Consider the following 25,022-nt stretch of genomic DNA (forward strand, 5'->3'; position numbering starts at 1 on the left):
AAAAAGGGCACCTATGTGACTAAGGTACGGAACTGGAAGATCAGATTTGATGGCAAAACACTGAACACATATGCCGGGTTCGATGATGTGGACGAATACCTGTACTTGGATAAGGTGGCATTAGGTGACAAATTGTATAAAGTTCCTACCCTTACCCCAATTACATCACTATGTACCTAGAGGACCAGGGGGTTGAGGGGAGACACTTTGACACAAAGGCAAAGCCAAAAAGGCTCTTCTCTTGGTACAGACTTCAGGGGGCAGACAACCCGAAGTCCAAAGGCAAAGCCACTACCTCCACTGGCCAGTCTGAAGAGTCAAGGGTAGTGGCCACTGGTTCCGGGCCTTCCATGGCAGAGGGTTTTTCGGCTGCTATGCCACCTCCCTCATCCGGGCCATCTGTCAAAGCCCTACTATCTGTGCCTTCCTCCTCAGCTTACCCTCAGACTGCAATACGGGTCTCTCAGATACTATCTAGTGTCAATAACTGGTTGCAGGCAGCTACATCAAACATGTCTGTCTTATCCAGTGCAGTCGCAGCACAGACAGCCCCAACACAGCTTCAGGTACCTCCATCAGTGGAGGATTCATTGAAGGAGCTTCTGGATAACCAGAAGAAGCTCCTGGACAACCAAAAGAAATCCTGGAGACATTAGATACTCATGGAAAGGTGATCAAGGAGCTGGGCAAGCAGGTCAAAAAGATGAAGAAGGCTCAATCTCAAAAGAGTCAGTGGAGCTGCTGAAGAAGGAGGTAGAGAAGTTCACTTCTACCGGAGATATTCCACTGGACCTGCTTATGGAGGAGACTGCCCCTGCAGCACAGACAGCACAGGCATCAGAGCAGGAGGCTGACAGAGAGCCGGTGAGAGAATTTGTGGTGCCCCAGTCAGAGGACCTGGAGATATAGTTGGAGGACCCAGAGGGAGTTGATGACCCTATGCAGTCCGAGGTCCCCACTAGTGAGCCTGACCCCATGCAGGCAGAGACCACATAGGGAGTTTTCTTTACTCTTTATCTCGTCCCTATTCTTATTTTTGCTTTTAGCATTGAGGACAATGCTATCTTTTATTTAGGGGGGTGGTCTTATTTTGATTTGATGACTTTTATGACTGGCATGTAATAATTATGATAATATTTTTCTTTTTTTTTTACTTATCGTTATTTTCATTTTTGTTATTTTTATTTTCGTTATTTTTCACTTTTGGTATGTATATAACTTTACCATTCCATGTATATATTCATCCCCATTTTGTGTATATTCGTTTCACTCCCCTATTGTACATATTCATTTTACTTTCCGTATTTTACTTTATAACTTCTTTTGTAATTTTTCTTAATAGCTTAGCTTCTTATTTCCTTTAGTAGCTTCTTTTTGAGTTTGTAGCCTCTTTTTACATTTCTGTGTGATCAATAAGCCTTTGGTTTTCTTAATGCCACAGTTCTTTCCAAAGGTGGATATTGTGTAAACCGGGTGGCTCTTCCCAACGATGGATGGCGTGACAACCTTCTTAAGGGATTGTGTCTGTTTTTCTTTTTGCTCTAATATGTAGTAGTAGTAGTGGTAGTAATGAATAAAAGTGTCTCAAGCAGGCTTCACTTGGTACTAACATATTTACCTTCAACCTCATGGTTAGAAACAAGTTGATTGACAAAGAATAGCTCTAGTTGTGACCTTTAGACTCTTGAGTTGACTAAAACTATCGTCAAGTGGTTTCTTTGAGCCATCTGTGATCTTCAATCTTATCTAGGGTTGTTGTGGGCCCTCGACTCTGTTCTTTTTAACAATCTATTAGCTTGAGAGAGAGGTGAGGTATTGAATTGCAAGTCCAAGTCTCGTGCCAATAAGTCTAGAACTTGCCCTGAATGTTTGTCTAGGCGAAATTCTAAGTGTAGCTCGACTTGAGAAGTGATTGTAGGCTCTCCTTGGTCCTATTTGAACTGTGAGAGCTTCCGTAGCCTACCAATATGATATCCCTAGTCAACCCATTTGAGCCTAAGCCTTTTTCATTCAATAGCCACATTACAAGCCTTCATCCGTTTTACAATGACCCTCTCTTGGTACCCAATCTTTCCTTAGCATTCATGATGAGCAATTAGCAAAAACATAAGTTTGGGGGAGAGACGAGGAATTTCAAAGTGATGAAAGGTACAAAGAACAAAAAGAATTGATGAAAAGGAAAGGCAAAGAAAAGGATGAAGAGTTAAAAAAAATATGTCAAAAAGAAAGAAAATGTTGAAGGGATTCAAAGAAAACAATGTTGAAAGGCATGGAATGATTAAAAAAAAAGGAGAAAAATGATTGTCATGAACAAGAAAGAGTGACAATGTGTCTCTCTAGTTCCCCTGAGGAAGAAGAAAATGACTCAAAGAGTCAAGAAAGTATGAACCGAAATGAGAAAATAGAGTGCTTAAGGAAAGATGAAATCATCATAGTTCATTATGTCCTACCTTGATCCAAAAAGCCTTTATTACATACCGCTAAAGCCCTATATGATTTCAAGTTGAGTAAGCTTACATTAGTGGTAATTTACATAAGGGACAATCTTATTGTACTTAGATCCGGACTTGTGGCATTCTTTTGAGATTGATGAGCGCACTTCTTTACAATCCTTGTTTTGAGTGTCACATTCTATAAGGTGAGATTAGCTCATGGAGAGTAAAGGAGGAGGAGTCTGGGATCCACAATGACCTACGAGAGAAAGCGAGCTTCCTTGATGAATTGAGCCAACTCTTGATGCTTTTGTGTCACATTAGAACTATGGAACTCAAAAAGTCATAGCATGATGTTGTTGATAATGCATTTGTGTTGAGGGTAATTGTTAGTCCCAATTGATGCTTGATGAAGTCACCTTAGGACAGCTGAAATTTTCATTTCTTTTTCTTGTGGAGGTAGGAATTACCTTGTTTGCTTGAGGACTTTGGGGGAGTTGATAACTAGGGGTTTATCCTATTATTTGCTCTCTTTTGCTCAGGTTTTGGGTCAAAATGCGTAAAGGTATTCCCGAAAACTAACTTAATGTGCTTGCTTGCAGGGTTTGGTCAAAATGAGGCAAAGAAGCCATAATCAACTCATGAAGGAGTCAAACCTGCACGAATCCAAGGCTGAGACTAGAGCGCTGAGAGCGGCAGAAAAGCGCGGCCGCGTAAGGACCACCGCTGAGGTGGCCAATATTACACGGTCCGCGAAAGTTGATTCAGAGAAGCTGCTTTGAGTACTAAAATCACCGCTGACCGCGTTGGAAAGGCGCAGCCGCGAAATCTTTGGCACGGCCGCGAAGGGAATTCTGGTGAGAGCGCATCTGGAGGTTCAGAGACCCTGCAAGTCGGGCTTAACTGAAGAACGCGGTCCGCGTCCAAATTACGCAGCCGTGGTGGAAGCACACGCAAACGCGGTTGAAATTACGCGGTCCGTGAAACTAAGCCCAATCCAAGCTTAGTATTGAAGAAACGCGAACCGCGCTCATTATTACGTGGCCGCGAAAGCTCAAGCGCGAACGTGGTCAGAATTAAGCGTCCGCGAATCCTCCGCAGGGGCATTTTTGTCCGAAAATTTTATCCTAGTATAAATAAATTCTTTTATCAATTTTAGGTTAAGTTTTGTTTAGGAGAGCACGTGAACAGCTGATTTTTTCCTTTTTGGGCAATTTTAGAGTAGATTTACCTTCAAACTTTAGATTTTCATCTTGTACTTTAATATTATGGCTTATATTTCATCTTTATCTTTGATCTCTGTTGTTATTATGAGTAGCTAGACCCCATAGCTACGGTTGTGCCCCAACCTTAGTGTGGGTATTTAATGGGTCTTGAATTTTAGGGCTTAATTATTTATGGGTTAGTGATATTTAGCCTAATTCATGCTAAAATTGTAGAATTAGTTGTTGCAAACACTGATTCATACCTTTATGACTTGGGATCTTCTTGAGAAAGAGGGACTAAGTCTAGGAAATTTCACTTGTATTGTATGACCACCCATTTGGGTTTGAGAAAGCAAAATCGGAAAAAGTCACTCAAACTACCGAGAGGTATAGAGTGAGCACTTATGTGTGATGGCTATATCACGACCCCAAATCATAACAAGCTTGTTCTAGATTCTTGATACTCATTAGATACTCACCTAGGCGGAAGTCACTTCCCTAGTGCCTTTTAACACTTGAAAACTTTCACAAAAGAATATTGTACTTAGTTTACTCTCAGCATATTATAGTATAAAATTAGAATATAATCAATCGCAACAATATTTGGAAGTGCAATTAGGAACAACACGCATATCCAGATTAGTTAAATACCCAACTTCCAACCAAATTAACTCCCTGTGGAAATCGATCCCGACCTCGTTGGGTAAAACTGCATCGACCATCCTCGCTACTCTATAGTGGTGTAGGTTTGGACCCGATCATATACCACAGTCGATACCCAATAAGTATCAAGACTAACCTCGGTAAAGTAGTGATGCGGTACAAGTCAAGACACTCACTAGACAAAATAACATGAGTAGTATATGAGTATAAAACTAAAAACGGAAAGCGAAAATCAGTAAATGGCAACAAGAACCAACAAGTGATATAAACAGTATCATTAAAACCAAATAAGGAAACACAAGCCGATGGTATATTGGAAACAACCTCTCTACCTGCATTAGGTAGAGGTAAGGTCTGCATACAGACTACCTTCCCCAGACCCCACATGTTGGGAACATACTGGGTTTGTTTTGTTGTTGTAAAGTACAATCAATTAATCAAGTCGTTCTAACACAAGTTTCACAACGAAAACACACTGTGGTACTTCATCTCATAGCCACAAGTCACGGGTCTCAACCCACCATCATATACTCATGGTACCCCGTGCCCAAAAGATGCACTACGCGATCGCAAAAATAGGGATGCGATCGTGTAGAAGTCAACTCTCGGTCAAATCTCTCAACCTTCCAAACCTTCAACTTTCTAATTTTTGTGAAAATGCATCGAATTAACCTACGGACCTCCAAATTCGGATATACACATGAGTCCAAAATCACCATACGAAGCTATTGGAATCCTCAAATGCCATTTTGGAGTCGTCTACACATAAGTCAAATACCGGTTAACTCTTACCGCTTGAACTTTCAAAACAAGAATTGTTCCTCCAAATTGATCCTGAATCATCCGAAATCGAACTCGATCACACACACAAGTCATAATATATAATACAAAGTTGCTCGAGATCTTAAGCCACCAAACGGGACGCTAATATAACCTTATATATATATAAGGTTAAAACTTAAATTTTAAAAAATATGAAAAATAATTTTTAAAGACGGTGAGTTGTCCGTAGGGCCCATGACCACATGAGGCTGGACTGAGATGACCATTTAAGGCCCATCAAAATAGTGGACCGGCCTATCCTAGCCCGTCAAAAGCTATAGCCCGTGTGGGCTACTCATCCATCATGGGTGAAGTTTATAATCTTTTTCTTATTTAAATATTTTTCGGAGCATATGTGAATGATCCTTTTTTTAATTATATAGTAGTATTATTGGCAATATATTTTTACTTTTAAAAAAAGGTATTTTGACGTTAAATGGTTTAGGATATACTCCTAGCTAATACTTTTACAAAGGTTAATTAGACATTTGAAGCAGCAGATGCTAATATTTCATTATACTAGTCTGATGCACTTTACACATAGTGCCAAAATTAAGTAAACTACTTTATTAATTCTCTGCGAAGCCAATATCACAATGGCAATCAAAACCTCAGCGGTTTTACATATCCCACATTGATCTAGTGTAAATAAGTAAATTCCTTTATTATTCGAAGAGGACTAACCAACGAACAGCACCCCCTATGGGTGCGTTAGCTTTATAAAATTTGAAATTTGGATCATGTTCCCTTGCAATAGGGAGGGCAGCAGTACACTAAGGTATGCAAATTTTTTTGGGATAATTTGGAAGATCTTGTTAGCCCAGATACATCTCAGGCTCAGTTGACACAGGCCCAATCAGATAAAGGAAAGCAAAAGGCCCGCTTATAAACACTTAGACACATCTATTGTATTTTAGTAATGTAAATATTTTAGTTTTTCTCATTTTACACTTATAAATATAAACAGTCTCTACACAATAATAAAATCCGTTTTTGGTCAATTACATTTTGACCTACTCACTCATCTCTCTCTTCTTCTCTTAACCCTTCTAGGGTTTTCTTCTTTCAATTTTGCCATAGCTAATAAGCTACTAATCTAACATGGTATCAGAGCAGAAATATAGATTCCTCTCATCGCAAGCTTTCTTCCAATGGTAACCTTGTTTGAAATCGTCAGAGATTGATTTTGTTCGTCGACGTTCAGAGTACGTTCGTGAAATTTGGTGCTTCTTTCAATCTTCGAGTTTAATCTACTTTTCGTGCTTGGATCTTCACTAATCTTCAATTTTCTCGAGAGTTTCTGCTGGATTTCTCTATCTAGGGTTCATGGTTGAACAAGACCTTACTTCTTCGGGTTTTCAGAAGAAGGCCGGTATCGTTGTTACTCCTAATCACAAGCCTTGATATTCTTTTATTGTTGATGTTCATTGTATGTACTTGATTTGGATCCATTTCTTATTACTCAACACATTGCTGTAGTTTCTTAGTATTAGCTTTAGTTACTGCTGAAACGGGTAGTATTATAGATGATACTAACTCTACTTCACTTTCCAACAGATTTGCTTCATTTTCTTTGGATCCCTCACATCCCTTTTATATTCATCCCTCAGATAATCTCGGGAGTCAACTGGTATTTGTACCATTCAGTGGTTGTGGGTTTGTGTTATGGCATAACAATATACTTACTTCCCTCTCTGCAAAGAACAAGCTCAGTCTATTAGATGGCAGAGTCAACCAACCCACTCATGCGTCCCCCTATTATCTAAATTGGAAAAGGTGCAATAATATGGTCAAAGCCTGGATAACTAATTCGGTATCTAGAGAAATATTTGTTAGTGTCATCTGTTTTAAAACTACTAAGGAAGTCTGGAAAGATATAAATGAAAAGTTCGGTCAGTCAAATGGGTCTAAATACATCCAAATACAAAGGGAGATCAGCTTTACTACTCAAGGCTCCTCTGATATAGCTTCTTACTTCACCAAAATGAGGAGTATGTGAGATGAGCTGAATTCATCATATGTAGGTCCTGTTCGTTCGTGTGGTGCACTGCCTAAGTTCATTGAGGATCAACAGTTGTTTCAATTTCTTAATGGTCTCAATGAGTCCTACACAACTCTTAAGAGTGCCATTATGTTAATGAATCTCCTTCCACCAATCAGCAAAGCTTATAGCCTCTTGCAGCAAGATGAGAGTCAAAGAGAAGCTCATTTTGCTACTCCAAACTTCTCTGGTGATGCCACCTCTTTCTTGGTGTCTCCTGGTACCTCTACCACAAATAGGAATTTCAGTCAAAAGGTAAATTTTGAGGCCAGGAAAACTGCTCCAAATGTCTCTTGCAAGTACTGCAAGAAGCCTGGCCATACTATAGACAAGTGCTACAGACTTCATGGGTTCCCTGCTGATTTCAAATTCACCAAGAGTAAGAAGTATGCTTCTTGTGTCCAGACTAAAAGTATACCCACCACTATTGTCACTTCTACTTCTCAGCATGCTGATATCTCAGCCCATGGATTCACCAAGGAGCAGTATCAACACTTGTTGACCTTGCTCCAACAAGCTCAGATGTCTAATACTTCCACACTTGATGCCTCCAATGTGGATCATTCTGCTTTTGCACACTTTGCAGGTTTGTTCATTAAGTATGTTGTAGATTCTGAGGGTTCTCATGTGTGTGCATCCTCTCAGTTAGGTGTCAATCCTTGGATCTTAGACACGGGTGCTACTAATCACATGACTCCACACAAACATCTTCTTTTTAATGTTCAACCATTAATCAAGCCTTTTTCTATCACTTTACCTAATGGATATAAAGCTAAAGTTATATCAACTGGATCCCTGTATCTTAGACATGATATAATTTTACTTCATGTTCTTCTTGTGCCATCTTTTCACTTCAATTTAATATCAGTTCACCAGCTTATCTGTCAGCTAGATTGTTCAGCACTTTTTACCAAAATAATTTATTCTTTACAGGGTCTTTCTCTAAAGAGGCCACTGGAAATTGGTAAAGCTGCAGGCAGGTTGTACTATCTCCATCCAGATACAGACCTCTTCCTTGTTCCACTTAGTTCTATGATTATTTCTTCTTCTAGTACTTTACCAAATTCTGTTTCAATTGTATCTGATAAGTCCAACCATGTTGTTACACATGTTAATGGTACTCATGCTTGTAATCAGTCACATTGCCTTAATAAATTGGACTTGTTTTGGCATCAAAGATTAGGACACATGCCTTATCATAGAATGAAAACTATTCCTTTCTTGTCTGATAAAGTATCTTCCAAGAAAAATTTTATATGCCTTGTTTGTCCACTAGCAAGACAACAGAGATAAACTTTTCTTAAAAGTGTTATACACTCTTCTGCTCCTTTTTAATTAGTACAAATTGACATTTGGGGTTCATATAATACTAGAACTTATAGTGGCTTTAGATATTTTCTAACTTTAGTTGATGATTATACTAGAGCCACATGGACTCGCCTTCTTTCTTGCAAGAGCAATGCTCTTTCTGTCCTTAAAGCTTTTACTGGCATGGTCAAAGTTCACTTTAAATTATCTGTTCAAACTTTTAGGTCAGACAATGCTTTTGAACTTGGTGGAAGTTCTCAAGCCACCAAGTTCTTCTCAAGCCAAGGCATTCTCCATCAGACCACTATCCTACACATCCCTCAACAAAATGGGGTGGTTGAAAGGAAATACAAACACTTATTAGAAGTATCCAGGGCTTTTCCTTTTCAATCTAACCTTCCCCTTAAATATTGGGGTGATTGTATTCTAACTGTCACTTATCTAATAAATAAATTTCCTTCTATTGTTTTGAAGAATCTTTCCCCTTATGAGAAACTTCATGGCTTCCCTCCACTTTATGATCACCTGAAATCTTTTGGATGTTTGTGATTTCCTACTTTACCTAAGTTTAGCAGAGATAAATTCCAGGCAAGAGCAATTCCTTCTATATTCTTGGGGTACCCCTTTGGCAAAAAGGGTTACAAACTTCTTAATCTCACTACTCATTATATTTTATTTTCTAGGGATGTGGTTTTTCATGAACATGTCTTTCCCTATAAGTCTGGTCATCCTTATGTCTTTTCCTCTTATTCCACATCAGATTTTGTAGATTCTACAGCCTCATTTCCTTCACCTTCTCCCGCTCCTGTAGTTTCTTCATCCCAAGACTCTCATGTTCCCTCATTTCCTTCTCCTACCCCTCTATCTGTTTCTCCTTCTGTCATCTCTTCTCCTCCACCTTTAAGGAAATCCACCAGAACAGTCCAACAACCTTCCTATCTCAAGGACTATGCATGTTCTTCTGTCCTTTCCTCTAATTCTCTTCCTCACTCTTCTAAGGTATCTTATGTTGACATATACATGCATGAGCCCCAGTTCTACCAGAAGCTGCCTCACATCTTGCTTGGCAGGAGGTCATGCTAAAGGAATTTCAAGCCCTTGAGGCAAACCAGACTTTGGATATTGTCCCTCAACCTCCTCATAAGAAAGTTATTCCTTGTAAGTGGGTTTACAAAATCAAACAAAGGATTGATGGTTTTATTGAGAGGTGTAAGGCCAGACTAGTCATTAGGGGCGACACTCAAAAAGTGGGCATTGATTTCACTAAAATATTTTCCCTTGTTGTCAAGTTAACCATCATCAAGTGCTTACTCATTTTAGCTGCTAAGTGGGGCTGGACTATTTTTCAGCTTGATGTGAACAATGCTTTCCTTCATGGGGATCTCCATGAATAGGTTTATATGAAGGTTCCACCTGGTCTTGATGTGTCAGCCCCATCTTTTTCTTTTCCCTTGGTTTGCAGACTCAAGAAGTCTCGTTATGGCCTTAGGCAGGCTTCTAGACAGTGATTTTCAAAACTATCTGAAGCTTTGCAATCCAGAGGCTAAGCATGAATGATTATTCTCTATTCACTAAGGTCTCCTCTGATTCTCTCATTATCTTGGTTGTGTATGTTGATGACATATTGCTAGTTGGTAACGATGTTCTTGAGATGAACTCTTTGAAGTCCTTCTTGGATGCACAATTCAAAATCAAGGGCCTGGGCTCAGTTCACTACTTTCTGGGTTTAGAGATATCTGTTCTTCCTCAAGGTTATGTGATGAGCCAACACAAGTGCACTTCTGACCTCTTGTCTGAATTTCACTGTCAACATTTCTATCCTGTCATGACCCTTTTGGACCCTTCTGTGAAACTGGTTCTAGACATGGGGGAGTTTGTTTCTGATCCTAGCTTGTATAGGAGAATGATTGGGAAGCTCATTTTTTTTTGCAACATACTAGGCATGATATCTCCTTCTCAGTTCAATATTTAAGTCAGTTTCTTCAAAAGCCTCAAGTGCCCCATATGTTGGCAACCTTACATGTTCTCGGGTATTTGCTTAATGATCCAGCTCAAGGGGTGCTTCTCTCCAGCTCATCTAATTTGTCTCTCACAGCCTACTCTGACTCTGATTAGGCTGCTTGTGCCATTTCTCACAAATCTGTCACTAGATATTATATTACTCTTGGTGGCAGCCCCATTTCTTGGAAAAGCAAAAAGCAGTCCACTATCTCCTTGTCTTCAGCTGAAGCTAAATACAGAGCACTTCGCAAAGTTTCGGCTGAGGTTTCTTGGCTACTAAGGCTGTTGCATGACCTTGGTTTGTCTATCTCCAGTCCAGTTCCCATCTATTGTGACAACCAGGCAGCTCTTCATAATGCCAAGAACCCAGTATTTTACAAGCGCACCAAACATATTGAGATTAACTGTCATTATGTGCGCACTTGCTTGCAGACTGGTCTGATTTCTTTGCATTTTATCTCCAGCACCAATCAGTTGGCAGACATCATGACCAAGGCTCTTCCTGGTCAGATTCATCATGGATTACTTTGCAAACTTGGTGTGTTCTCACCCTCAAACTTGAGGGGGGGTGTTAGCCCAGATACATCTCAGGCCCAGTTGACACAGGCCCAATCGGATAAAGAAAAGCAGAAGGCCCACTTATAAACACTTAGCCACATCTGTTGTATTTTAGCAATGTAAATATTTTAGTTTTTTTTATTTTACACTTGTAAATATAAATAGTCTCTACACAATAATAAAATCAGTTTTTGGTCAATTACATTTTGATCGACTCACTCGTCTCTCTCTTCTTCTCTCAACCCTTCTAGGGTTTTCTTCTTTCAATACCAAGGCCAGGATCTGAAAGAGAGGATTCACTTTCCGAAATTCCAAGTGACATGATTCCTCCTTCAGAAGCTAAAGTTGAATGATCGCGCCATGACGAGAAGTAATTGTAGAATTAGTACTGCAAAATGTTCAGAGTACACTTTTCGAAACCGAGTAATATGACTTTTTTCCATCAGAAGTATTTTTTTCATTTTTTATTTGTGCTCGCTGAAAAGTTTTTTAAAAAAAATTATATAGATTTTCAAATAAAATAAAAAAAATTCAGCTACTGAGAACAGCAGTAAAGATTATGAAATTTTTTTAAAAAAAAAAAAAACAAGTTGAAGGTAGTAGACGAAATTTTCGAACAAATAATGATGGAGAGAAAAATCAAAAAGCAGGTCACGGCCGAAATATTAAAGTTTCCTCTTATCGATCATTATCTATCTCAAAGTAGCAAGTATAACAAAAGACTTGATCATGTTAAATTGTATCAGATGTTGTTATACTGGAAAGGAAATACTTACTTTTTAAATTGAGGTGTAATTCATCAATCACGTGTAATCTAATTTTCTAATTGAGTCAAGTAGGTGAAAATATTTTGTGGGTGATAGATGGCGAGGCTGAACTTGCTAACTCGCCGGTTATTATATTTTGCTGAATTTTGTGAACTACGTTATAAGTATAAATTGTTTGAAATATTTAATTAACTTACTTTAGGGTTTTCGGTAGATCATCTTATCTGACACCAAAGAATTACTTGTTATACGACATTTTTTCTTTTTGTTATGGGCTAGCTAGGATGTAATAGGAGTACATATTTACTATTGTTGGATATGTGTGAGCAAAGTCTCATATGAAAAGTAAAAAAAATTAACTTTTTTTTATTTTTAGCCCGCGTCATAAACTGTTTGCATTCGATAACCGAAAAAGTGTGTAAAATTTGTATAGCTTTTGTATATAACATACAGAATGTATATATATACGAAAAATATATATTTTTCGGCTATTGTTTTGAGAGCGGCTATACATCGTCATTTCTCCCAAAAAATGATCTACTTATAAGGTCCCAAAGCAGACAATATCAGAGCACGTTAAGAGTATTTTTGGACCGTTTTCGTCCAACATTACTCTCCCTTTTATTGCGTAAACAATAACAGTGCTATTGTTATTGTTTACAAATGGTATTGCGTAAACAAATGTGCTATTTAAATAATTGGAGAGCCTGTGTCGATAGCTTCATCACAACAGTGCTATTCTCACTTTGTAAACAAATGTGCTATTAACTTTGTAAATTAAATTAAACCACCTACAATACTTTAATCTCCAAAATATTTCTAGAGGGATAGCTTCATCACAACAGTGATCATTAGTGGAATCAAATGATTAGCATGTGCACTCCTGTTTTTATAGCTACGTACGTAACTACTAATTCTTGATACAGATGATGAGATTATCAGTTTTAAGGTTCAATTAATATTCATTAATTCAATGGAAGACTTTCTACTAATTTCTCCAATACGGTTCCGCCGGAGTCCAAGAGGCATCATAAATGGCTTGACTTTGATTATATATCATCCTAGTCTTTGTTTATTTTAAGTTAATCGTTTAACTTCACTCAATCAAACATCGTTCATTTTTTGGTCAACAAAAGGACAAAATCAAAAATCTGATCTCTACAAAACAAATACAGAGAGAAGTGAAGGGGAATGCTAGAAGAACAAAAATCTTATTTTGTTTTTATTTTATAAATTAGTAGAAAGACATTTTAGCAAGATCTGAAAAAGATAAGATACTTATATATACATTTTTAAGTGTTAAATTTTACTCACAGATAGATAGTGTCAAGTCATCTAAAAGATAAATATAAATAATCATCCATAAAATATATAACAAGACAAGCAACCTGCTAAAACAAATTAAATTTATAAAAATTATTTTCACCCTCATCTCAACTGTGCCAGGTCAATGCAGGGACTAAGCAGAATGCTGACAAAGAGGGTGCTTCTGTCACTTTCAGTTATCACTTGCCCCTTATAAGTTCCCCATTCCCCATGACTCTTTTCTTTGCTCTCAGCAATTCCAACCTCCACCTTCTTTAACTTAATAAAAGAAAACCTCTTGCCTTTTCTTGATTCAAAAGCTCTCATATCAACTTCCAAGAATTACCCATATAAATTTTAGACATGAGAACAAGCAACCACTTGATAGGTCTAGTGAACTTCTTCACATTTCTTGCATCAATCCCAATCTTGGGTGGTGGAATATGGCTAAGTAGCAGAGCAAACAACACAGACTGCTTAAAATTCCTTCAATGGCCGTTAATAATTATTGGGGTTTCAATTATGGTAGTTTCTTTAGCTGGTTTTGCTGGTGCTTGCTATAGGAACACTTTCCTCATGTACCTTTATCTATGGGCTATGTTCTTCATCATAGCTGCTTTGGTTGGTTTTATAATCTTTGCTTATGCTGTCACTGATAAAGGGTCGGGTCGACCCGTTATGAACCGGGGCTACTTGGAGTATTACTTGCAAGATTACTCTGGGTGGCTAGAGGAAAGAGTCACAAGTCAGAGCTATTGGATGAAAATCAGTTCTTGTATTAGGGATTCTCATGTTTGTGGTAAGATGAGGAGAACATATAATAACGGAATTCCAGAGCCTGCTGAAATGTTTTACCGTAGAAAGCTTAGTCCTCTTGAGGTAATTACCAATAAGCTCTTCTTGTTTTTTGGTTGTTTATATGATTGAATTCTAGCACGAATAATGTTTTAAGAAGAAAATATGCTAATTTGTTGTTCTCTATTGAATCTTGAATTTTTTTTATTTTTTTTTATGAAAATTGCAGTTAGTTTTCTTTTTGAAATTAATTTCTTTCACCAAACAATACATGACTATGAAAGTGCTTAGGGTTGCATGTACATCTGTAATTACGGCATTGACACTGAAATGCCAACTATACATGTTTAAGTTTTCCATGTTTAGATTATAGGTAAGTAACATGTGAGGTGCCAACATATACCCCTTGTCAATTTCCGACCAACCAAGTAGGATATTAAGCCAAAAGAGAACAAGAGAGAGAGAGAGATGCAATCAACTTCAACTGATTGAATTTAGAATGAATAATTAGCTTGGTCAGTGACAAAAGAAAGTGTGGACATTCTATATATGGGAGTTTTCTTTTCCATTTTGGCTTTTCAATTGAATTGGGGTAACACTCCTTTTTAATCTTTATATAGTGACGAGACATTTTACCTACTTTTCAATAAAGTGATATTTTTGACCTGTGACAAAATGCATGTTTTATGAGTCTGGATGTTAGCTACTTCGGACTGATCCTTATTTTATTTATTTTGCTTTACTTCTTTTAGTTGAATATCCTCCTTTGATTTATGGTTCTTTTAGCAGCAACTTTGGAAAAGAAAATCTGTTTGCTTTAAGTTTGCCTAACATTTCTTCTTCTTTTTCTTCTTTAATTTGTTCCTTCCCCGATCGGAAAGACTATTGCTGCATCTTTGGATCATAAGTTCATAACTTGTTAGGCATGTTAATAGCCAAAAGCATCTTCAATGCCTTCTCCCTCACTTTACCTTAGGGTGTCAAATAAGCGGGTTGGGCCGATTTTGGACGGGTCAAAACGGGTTGAGTCAATAATAACCCGCTCAAAAGTTATTTGGGCCGAGATGAATTGGGTTAAGATGGCTAAAATTTGGATCATAACCCAACACGCCCAAATCTTATCAAGCTTTAATTAATATGTGTTGTTTTCTTATAAATTGTTAATTATTAAATAAGGTTTTTTTCTTTTGTTATGGTCACATATAACATATCAAATAAAAAAACTTATTTCTATGATATTTTGAATAAAGTTACTCATAGATCAATTTGGACTAAAAATAAACCCAACTCTAAATGGGTTTAGATGAGTTAGGTCAAGATGGGCTAAGTTCAATAAATGGGGGGAGTCAATAACCAGTCCAACCTTGGGCGGGTTGGGCGGATCATTTGGGCTTGGGCCAAATTTGACAGCCCTACTTTACCCTGATAATAGCTGGGGCCTTGTAATCTCAGTTTCACACTTCAATTTACATATATAAATAAATATGAAATTGCAAGAAAGGCTCTTTCTTTACATGGTGACCATCCAAGGCAATTAACTATTCCATTTAAATAGCCTTTATGATAACATGTGGAAGAAAATTTTAATGCATGGAAAAGAAAAGTTTATGCACAGTAGGTTATGTAGCAAGAGTTATGGGTTATTTCATATTAAGTGGTCTAACACAAAAAGAAAGAAACTTCTCTAGTTTACGAGTCACTTGTAAGAGTTTGTACAAGCAAATATTTTCCTGATGTAACCTAGATCAACATGTTAAAAAAAGAAATGTATATGTCATGGATCTTAATTTGCAAGTGGTACAGTTGCCTTAAAGGGACATTTTGCTTATAAAAACATTTATTGCTTCAATCACTGCCTAATATTTTATGGCCTTTGGCATCAATCACCTACTATATGGTGGTTTATATGAAGTAAGACAGGTAGGGGTCTGCCTAAAAAAATCACCTACTACATGAAAATAGTGTATACAAGTCTGATGTTGATGTCTATGACTATACTTGGTTGGAATAGATGGAAGCCTAACTCCCAGCAAGCTCCAATAATTAGGGCCTCAATTACTGACATCACATATATATGCAGCTTGAAGAGCAAGAGAGGCTATGCGTGCTAGATGTTTAAATATCCAACAAATTAACTCCGTCTGTGTGATCTTTGTAAATGTAGCCAGTCTTAAACCTGGATAAAAAAGAGAGTTGTTGTAGGTTGACTACGGACCTAAAACTTGTCTAACTTGGTGACTACTGAATAGAATTGAACGGACACAAAAGATTTACATATCCGACCTAACCTACCTAGACGTATCTCTCATTTTCTTTCCTCGGGTTGGATTCTTCCTTTGTAAATCTCCAAATTGTTGCCTAAAATATCGATTAAGGAGCATTCACGGACAAAACTACTCTTGCTCTAACATTAGTCGTTATAGTACAGTGGTAAAGACAACTTTTCTGACAAAGCCTTGGAACTTTTTATGTAGTCTGGTTGCTGCAAGCCCCCTACAGAATGCGGCTATACTTACATGAATGAGACAGTGTGGAGTCCCGGAGGAGGGCTGGTAGGAGGTGATCCAGATTGTGTTAGATGGAACAATGATCAACAGCAGCTCTGCTATAGCTGCAATTCTTGTAAAGCTGGTGTTCTGGCAAGTCTGAAAAAGAGTTGGAGGAAAGTATCTGTCATCAACATTGTCATATTGATCATTCTAGTCATCATGTATATGGTTGCCATAGCAGCCTTTAGGCACAACAAACAGATCGATAACGACGAGCCTTACGGAGAAACTAGGATGGAGAAATCTCAACCTAGCAGGATACACTTCTAAGAGCTTCCCCATGACAATACAGTAAACCTTGAAATGTATTCCCTATGTTTGGCATTTCTATCTTATTAGAACAACATGCTTTCTTCATACTTTCATATGCCCCCTTTTCCCCTCAAAGAGAATTGGCTGTAAATCTCGTATGAGTTGTTCTGTTCTTTTTTTATAATTAATTCCTTTTTATGCCAGGGTTCTCTTTGAATTGGTTTTGGAGGCAGGTTAGTTCTTTCCGGATGTAACAACTTGCTATAAGAGGTAAAACATTCGTATACGCTTGACTTTCACTTAAAAGAGCATCGAGGATGAAATAAGAAGGCATAGTTTACCATTTTGCTGGGCATAAAAGTCACCCAAAATGCCTGCAACAAAGTAGGGGGAATAAGTACAGTATGCAGAGTATTAATAATAATACATAGTATTAATCGTAATGCTTCTAAATCACATTACAATTGCTAAACTGGTACATGTGAAGTAGGAGTTACTCTTGAACCAGACAATCTACTTTTTACTTGGGTCGGATCTAACTTTTGGTTCGCGGCCTTGCTCCGGGCTCCATCTTGTGATTGTTCTCTCTTCAACAACATAATTATCTAAGCACGATGGAGAAGTTGCACAACTTTGCTGTTGCTCAATATCAAGAATTAATAATGTTTTCGCCACACTACCACAAAGTCGAAGAGTGCAATGGAAGTCAGACCAAACCCTCAAGCGACCATTTGCACTACCATGTTGTGAAGATAATGCAAGCACAGCATATTCAGAATGTACTAGAGCAGGATGATGACGATAGGCAACAAAGTCTACCCCGTACTGAGAGCCCGATCTAACCACCCAGTTCTTACTTCTAAGGTGAGAAAAAGCTTTGTATAAGATAGGAAAATTTTCCTTCCTGGAAGTTATATGCTTCCATAACTCATCGCTGTTCAGTTCAGTGTCATTGTGGTCAACAACCTTAATGCATTTTAGAGAATACTGAAGGTAAAAAGCTTCTTCCATGCAGAGCTGAAACCATTGCTCATTCTTTTCTGCCGTTACCCTAGGCCTACCAAAACATGCACGATTGAGGAGCTCAGTTTGTTCTGTGTCTGCTTTAAGAAGCACATTCGTTCCAGAAAGCAGTCCTCGAGAGTTTGAGCGGATCAGAGAAGATTGAAGCTGGCCGACTATTTCTGAAATGGGATCTGCAAGAGCTTTAACTTCTGCCCCTTTTCCTTTCCACCTCGGCCCCATTATTCACCTTGACAACAAAAAACGAGTCTATATTCACGATATTCCAATTTACACCTGTTTACACAACCAACATTGCACCAAAAAAGGCAATCAATCAGTTACACAGCCATACGACACATGATCATAGAAAAATAGACGCCAATTAGAGACTTTCAAAGTATAAAGTAATTGCATTTTGCAATAGTAGACATTATGCTTATTAAGTTTTTCCTACAGCATTATAGAATTCACGAAATGTTGTGTCTTATTATGTCCAACCTACTTAAACTTAAATCGATGAAATGGTTGTTCCAATGTCATGCTGTGAAAGCACTTTGTCACACAACAATTGGCAGCAGCAAAATGGTAAACAGCCGCAAATTCAATTAAAGAATCCATCAAGCACAACATGGCCTAGAGAAAGAAAGCAAACATAATGCACATTCAACTCAGAAATGGTAGCAGCTAAAGAAGAACTCATCCCTCCATAAGCCCAAATGGAGCTTTTCAAGGAGTATATTAAAAACACCGGAAAAGGGAGCCACCGAGAGTGAAGCACTGCAGAGAAACTGCTGAGATTTTTATGGCTACCAATCATTTTCACCCAATTTTGAGGGGTTTCAAGGTCTGTTCATGTATGTTAAATATGAAAACAATCAGAAGAGAGAGAATACACTGTGGGGATCTAAGTGTAGGAGGATAATACCCTTACTTGGAGCACTGTACCAACTACCACCCAAAATAAGGTTCAGACAGAATTCCTACAATTCATTTCTCATGTAGCTGAATAGCACAGGTATAGCCATGTAAGTTATGGTAAAATAACACTTGAGAAAGTCTCCAAACATTTTACGAATTATGACTTTTCTCTTTACCAGAATCTGTCGCCATTTTTAATTACCTGATGAATTCAAAGTTTCAATTTTCCAGTTAAGTCATTCAAATTCTCAAGTAAGAAAAAAGAAGATTCTAGTTATTTTCTAACTGATGCTTGTACGCCCATTTGAAATATCGCAGCAAAGTGATATTCACCTAGAAGATTATCATGCAGAACCTGGATTTGGAACCATTATCAAAACATGTTTATCTACTGATCCAAAGGAATCCAAAGTCAAATAAAGCAAATATCTTCTCCTTCATTCTCTCATTCCCTGCCATATGCACTACCTTAAATTTCAACTTGCGGAATATTTCAACTCCAAAATACTGAGCAATATTTCAGCTATATAATAGCCACACAATCCTGTACTATGCTGATCCTTTGTCATCCGCGTTTGAATTTCTCATTTGTACTAGTAAAAGGCTTTAGATTTTGACACATAGCAAAGGTAAAAAAAAGTTCTGTGGAAGAAGATCTCAAAGATTATCCATAAAAATTAAAGATAAAAGAGTGAAATTGAACATAGTAAAAACATCACTCTACTGAGCAAAATATCAAACACTTTGTAGGCGGCAAGACATGCAGCAACGGGAACATTCAACAACTTAATCTGCACAAAGCACATATATACATCAATCACAAAGTTGTGGTTATATTAAGAAATAAACTACCTTTATACGGAAGCATCAAACGCAAAAGGCTTCAGACGCGTAATCACAGTCAACTTTCAAACTCTTTATGCCTTCCTCAAACTTCTCAGAACCAGACATGAAAGTCAGAAGAAAAGGAAAGCAGAAGCAATTTTAATTAATCAGACTCCCATTGAGTTTCTGTGGTTTGTTTAGTTGGATTGGTTATTTTAAAAAAATTATACTATACTAATTTTCCATTTAATTATAGATTCAATTTGCTTGCTTAATTGTATTTGGAGAAGAAGGATTTGAGGCTGGGTTGATCCATATGGGTCGGTTATTTTATAGATTGGGTCAAATAGGACCAGTGAATCAATGCCACCTATTTAATGAAATGTCTCACATATGCTATCTTATAGTTTTGTTATAAGGATGGGTCTTCTTAATCTGAAAATTAATGTCAGGGGCAGTTTTGATTTAAAAGGTGGAAAGAGGGAAAATTTACGCCATTTCCGACGTTAAGGGCATTTTGACTCTCTTCTGTTAAAAGAAACATAAGAATTCAATAATATTAGGATGTCTAACATATTATATAAAACAATAAAATTCATTAGTATGAAAAAATGTACAATTTTCTTTATAAAATCAATTAAACTACGAAAATAATATTAGTATTGAGACTACTAGCCTAGATGAGCAAAGATTTCCTATAAGCCTTTCATTGAGAAAGCATCATAAATTGCATCATAAATTGATAAAAGTTTATATGTGCCAGGTGTTTACTTACATTATTTGAAAGCTTTGACTCATGTCACTTCATTTAATAAAGTTTGTTAAGACAGATAAAAACTAAAAATAGATCAAATAAAATGAGACAGATGGAAAGAGTTAGTCGTGGTGAATTTTGAATTTATTCTCATTGATGGTCGTCTCTTACCATATTTTCATCCAACTGAAAAAATATATGAAGCTAAATTAACTTTTTTTTGAAGAGTTAATACTTTTTGTGAAAAAATGTGATAAGTAGTATTCATGCAATCTTAATTTATATGACATTTTATTTTTCATCTATGTGACATTGTTTGACTACATAAATAGTTTAAGAAATTTTTATTAAAAAAATTTAAATTTTGTGATCCAAAACAAGCCTTAAATATTTGTATTACTAATTCATCTCAAGGATAAAATAGAAACTTTAAAAATAAAGTATTTCTAAATATAAAAAATGACATTCTACATTGTACATAATCTATACTATATTAAAAGTATGAAATTCCTTAATAAAATATCGTTTGGCCTTTTTACCCTTTAAAAAATAATTTTTACTAGACAAAATAGTCATTTAATTATTTTTCAAATGTTTAGGAGTTTTAATCGAGTAAATTTGTGCATTATTTTTCCATTATCTGGGAGTTCTAAATCAACCAATATTTTGCATATTAAATATTCCTTCTTTGAACGTCTATATAATGAGGCCTAACGCGAGAAAACTAAACAAAATATTTCTTTTTCCGAGAAAAAGAAAACTTGAGGGTTAGATTACGTAATAGATTGCTCCGTTGGCCAATAAAAGATATCATTTTATGTCCTAATTTTGGTATAAAAATATACAACTTTCAACTAATCTTTCTTATTTATATTAACTATTACAAAACTAAGAAAAATATTCAATAGTAAGAACAAATTAGTAACAAGATATTTAAGAATATAAAAGACGGAGAGAGAAAGAAAAGTGTTGACAGTTCCCCAAACACAAAAATTCAAAAGTAAAATATTAGACTAATAGTTTACTCTTCAAAAACTTTAATTTTTATTGGTTAAAATTTTAATTACAGTTAAATATTTAAACTATGGATATGCAACTATATACAAAACGTAAATGAAAAAAAAACTACTTCCTTTAATGATGAGAACGAATAGAGGTGTGTAGTAGGTGGATCGGACACCACAATTATAAAACATAATAAGAACGAATGATTAAGTCTTTGAATTACTAATTAGCAAAAGAATTAAATTTAATTATTTTTTCAGTTCATCATATTAGTAAAATTATTTTCAGGATAACAAAAATCATAGGTGCATAAATTTGTCTCCCATAAGAGGAGCATCACCGGTGAAAAAAATGAACAAAATTGGTTATCATTAGTATTACGAGTCAAATTAGAAAAAATATAAACTTTGAAATAATAAGGATGAAATACTAGAAGACAAATATATTCTAAATAAATTATCATGAATTATTATTGTTTGCATTTATTCCAAAAAATGGCAACTTTTATATTTTTATATATTAAGTTAATAGCTGTAAAATATTAACTCAAATAGTTATTTTTAGATTTTATATTGTCACGTATTAACTTTATTATATAATCTACAAAGCCAACCTCTTTGTTCCCAAATACCAAAAGATTCAATTTTTCAAATTATTTGACTTATCTTTGTTTATAAAAGTATTTTTATGTTATTTGTTTGTTTTTAGTATTAGGCCATAGAAATAACAATAATTTTTATAAGATATTTCAACATAAGTCCTCATTAATCACAATAAGGTATATGAGCACTTTTATGACCAAGATATCGTCCTTTATCGAGCTAATAAAATGTGATCAACAACCATCATTAACAAAAACGTACATTTTTTTCTTTAATTTTAATTTTAATTTTATAAGTCAAACACTATTTATATTATTTTTTACAATTATGTATTCAATTTGATGGGTCTACGCGTAAAGCGCGTACCGTAAGACTAATAAAAAAAAGTGTTACATAAAATAAGATAGATGGAATATATATTTTGATGCAGATGAGTACTGATAAGTGGGGATTTTGACCGATTATTTACTCTCTTTTACTTGTGATTTAGCTCAAAAATGCTTAAAGACATTCCCGAAAACTAACAAAATGTGCTTACTTGCAGGAATATTGGGACACGAGCAAAAGAAGTCAAAATCAACTCATAAAGAAGTCAAAAGTGAACAAGAACCAAAACAGGGCAAAAAGGCAAGCAGTGGGGCCGTAGAGGGGAGACTCAGAGAGTAGTTTTTGGGCCAGCTAAAGGCATGCGGACCGCACCGAAATTGTGCGGCCGCAGGAGTCCAAGTGTGGTCGCATTCATTATTATGCGGTCCGCAAGGTTGAAGAATCAGAGAGTTGTGTCAAGTCCAAAAAAGCAAGGAGTGCGGACCGCAGCAGTTTTGTGCGGCCGCATAATCATAAGTTCGGCCGCACCCCATTTTTATGCGGACAGCAGAAGCCCCCAAGTCTCAAGCCCAAGTTCCCAAGGACCGCACGATAATTGTGCGGCCGCAGTAACTCATTGTGCAGACCGACTACAATTATGCAGTCGTACAACCTTCGTAGGGGCATTTTGTCAGATATTTTCAGCTTAGTATAAATAGAATTTTTTGTCATTTTTAGGTTAAGTTGAGTTTTTAGAAGAGCACCTGAGCCGTTTTCTTTGCTATTTTGAGGATTGTTGTACTAGATTAACATCTATACATTAGATTTTCTTTCCCTAATCAATTAATATGCATTCTATCTTAATTTCTTCTTTGATTTATGTACTTTTCATGAGTAGTTAAATCTTTAGCTAGGGTTGTGACCCAATTCTAGTGTGAGTATTTGGTGGGTATTAATTTAGGGCTTGTTTTTTATTGGGTTAGTGATATTTAGCTTTGTTCATGATTGAACCCTAGAATCAATGGTTGCAAATATTGATTCATGCCTATTTGACTTAGCCTCTACTTGAGAAAGAGAGACTAAGTCTAGAAAAACTTGGCTAACAAGAAATTGGGGTGAACTCAAGAAATTGATAGCCCCAATTAAAGGGTTAAACCTAGAGATAGTAATACCCGACTTGAGCTAATATTACTTGTATAGTGCAAATACCCAATTGGGCTTGAGAAAGCCAACTTAGGCAAAATCACTCAAACTACCAAGAGGTATAGAGTGAGTACCCGGATGTGATTGCTACATCACGACCCCAACTAATCAAATTTTCCCTAGAGTTTACAACCCATTAGATAATCACCTAGGTAGAAGTCATGACCCTAGTCCTTTTTAATCATGCTTAGTTTTATACTTGCAAACAATAGAGAAAAGTAGAAGTAGAACAACAATCAAGTTGTGGAAGTCTAATTGGAGCCAAAACTTGCAATTAACTTAGATATACGCCTAATCACATATTCTAACTCCTTGAGGATTCGATCCCGACCTTCGTTGGGTTTATTATTGCATCGACTGCCTCATTACTTAATTGTGGTATGGGTTTGGCCTAGATCAATTTTTTGGCGCCATTGCCGGGGAGTTAAACGGATTTAGCTATATGTCTAGGTATTTGTGTGTTTTGTCTTTCTTTCCTTCTGAGTCACTAATTTTGTTTGTGAATTGCTTTTAGGTACAAAATGGCCCTTAACAACGAGCCCCTCGGAAATTTACCATTGGGGGAGGAGGTAGATGATGATCAAGTGGATGAGGTTCATCCCGAGCCTCAAGTAAACAGGCGAGGCCGACCACCTCAAGATAATGTCCCAAACCCTTCCCCACCTCCACCAAGAGCAGCGCACCGGGTGTTGCCGAATAAGGGCTATGCAAGTGCAATAGTCCCGCCCCGGATAAGGGTAGGCAACTTTCAAATAACTAATGTGATGCTTACACTGCCTGAGCAGCGGGGTTTCTTCACCGGAGCTCCACACCAAAATGCCTACAAGCACCTCAAGGGGTTCGTCGATACTTGTTGGGGGAGCAAGCAAACAAATGTCTCCGAGGATGCACTGCGGTTAAGGCTATTTCCCTTTTCTCTACGGGGAAAGGCTTTGGAATGGTTAGAGAGATTGCCCAATCATTCTATCCACACTTGGGATGAGTTGGCCGAGAAGTTCATTATCAAATTCTTCTCTTTGGGGCACATGGCTATACTAAGGGATGGAATTCTAGCTTTCAAACAAGAGTCCAATGAGCCATTGCACGAGATTTTGGGAAAGATATCGTACCATGGTCAAAGAATGCCCGAACAATGATATGACCGAGGCCATGATCCAACAAACCTTCTACAGGGGGATCAACACAACGAATCAGTGTGTGGTAAATCAACTCGCTGGGGGTAACTTCATGAACACGCCTTATTCTGAAGCTTGTGAAATCTTGGATGAGATGGCGGACACCTCTTCGGCGTGGCAAAGTAGAGCCAATATTCCTCAGAGTGACCCAAATGTTATTCACCTACACAGGGAGCTACATGATCATGGGCAAGCTATTGCGGAGTTGACAACCACCATGAACCAATTGGCCAAGGCTCAGCTTCAATAGGTTCAAGGGCCGAAACAAGTGAATGTTATGGAAGGGGTGAACATGATGGTAAATAAGATATGACAACGAGGTCAGCAAGTTCAAAACCATCCGGAACAATTTGAGCAAAGTAATAGTGGGTATAATCAAGATGATTCATATGATGAGCAAGATGAAGAGGTTCAATATGCCAACACTTATCAATGTCAAATAAGCAATGCTCCAAATCAACAACAATGGATATCACAAGGAAACCAAACAAATTGGAACAACCAAGGCCACCAAGGAAATTGGAGTGGTGG

At 37.0% G+C, this 25,022-nt stretch overlaps 3 protein-coding genes across 4 annotated transcripts; 2 read left to right on the plus strand and 1 right to left on the minus strand.

The window, feature by feature from the left end:
• The first annotated feature begins 7,259 nt into the window (after nucleotides 1-7,259).
• LOC107773780 (retrovirus-related Pol polyprotein from transposon RE2) lies at nucleotides 7,260-9,865 on the plus strand. The gene is made up of 4 exons (XM_075248808.1): nucleotides 7,260-8,292; nucleotides 8,503-9,012; nucleotides 9,232-9,470; nucleotides 9,542-9,865. The coding sequence occupies exons 1-4, from the start codon at nucleotides 7,260-7,262 to the stop codon at nucleotides 9,863-9,865; spliced, it is 2,106 nt and encodes a 701-aa protein (XP_075104909.1).
• Nucleotides 9,866-13,302: 3,437 nt separating this feature from the next.
• LOC107785629 (tetraspanin-3-like) lies at nucleotides 13,303-18,853 on the plus strand. 2 transcript variants are annotated; one of them, XR_012707137.1, is made up of 4 exons: nucleotides 13,303-13,981; nucleotides 16,372-16,751; nucleotides 16,903-17,562; nucleotides 17,714-18,853. XR_012707137.1 is itself a non-coding variant. In XM_016606969.2 (3 exons), the coding sequence occupies exons 1-2, from the start codon at nucleotides 13,466-13,468 to the stop codon at nucleotides 16,714-16,716; spliced, it is 861 nt and encodes a 286-aa protein (XP_016462455.1). In that variant the 5' UTR covers nucleotides 13,303-13,465; the 3' UTR covers nucleotides 16,717-16,751; nucleotides 16,903-18,853. The 2 variants fall into 2 exon arrangements, 1 of the variants encoding a protein (XP_016462455.1); XM_016606969.2 differs by having other exon boundaries at nucleotides 16,903-18,853.
• On the minus strand, nucleotides 17,015-17,943 carry LOC107785630 (tRNA-splicing endonuclease subunit Sen2-1-like). The gene has a single exon (XM_016606974.2). It carries the CDS (start codon nucleotides 17,941-17,943, stop codon nucleotides 17,212-17,214), a length of 732 nt encoding a protein of 243 aa, XP_016462460.1. The 3' UTR covers nucleotides 17,015-17,211.
• Nucleotides 18,854-25,022: the final 6,169 nt, after the last annotated feature.

The sequence above is a fragment of the Nicotiana tabacum genome, unplaced genomic scaffold (assembly GCF_000715075.1).
Source record: "Nicotiana tabacum cultivar K326 unplaced genomic scaffold, ASM71507v2 Un00128, whole genome shotgun sequence".
NCBI lineage: Eukaryota > Viridiplantae > Streptophyta > Magnoliopsida > Solanales > Solanaceae > Nicotiana > Nicotiana tabacum.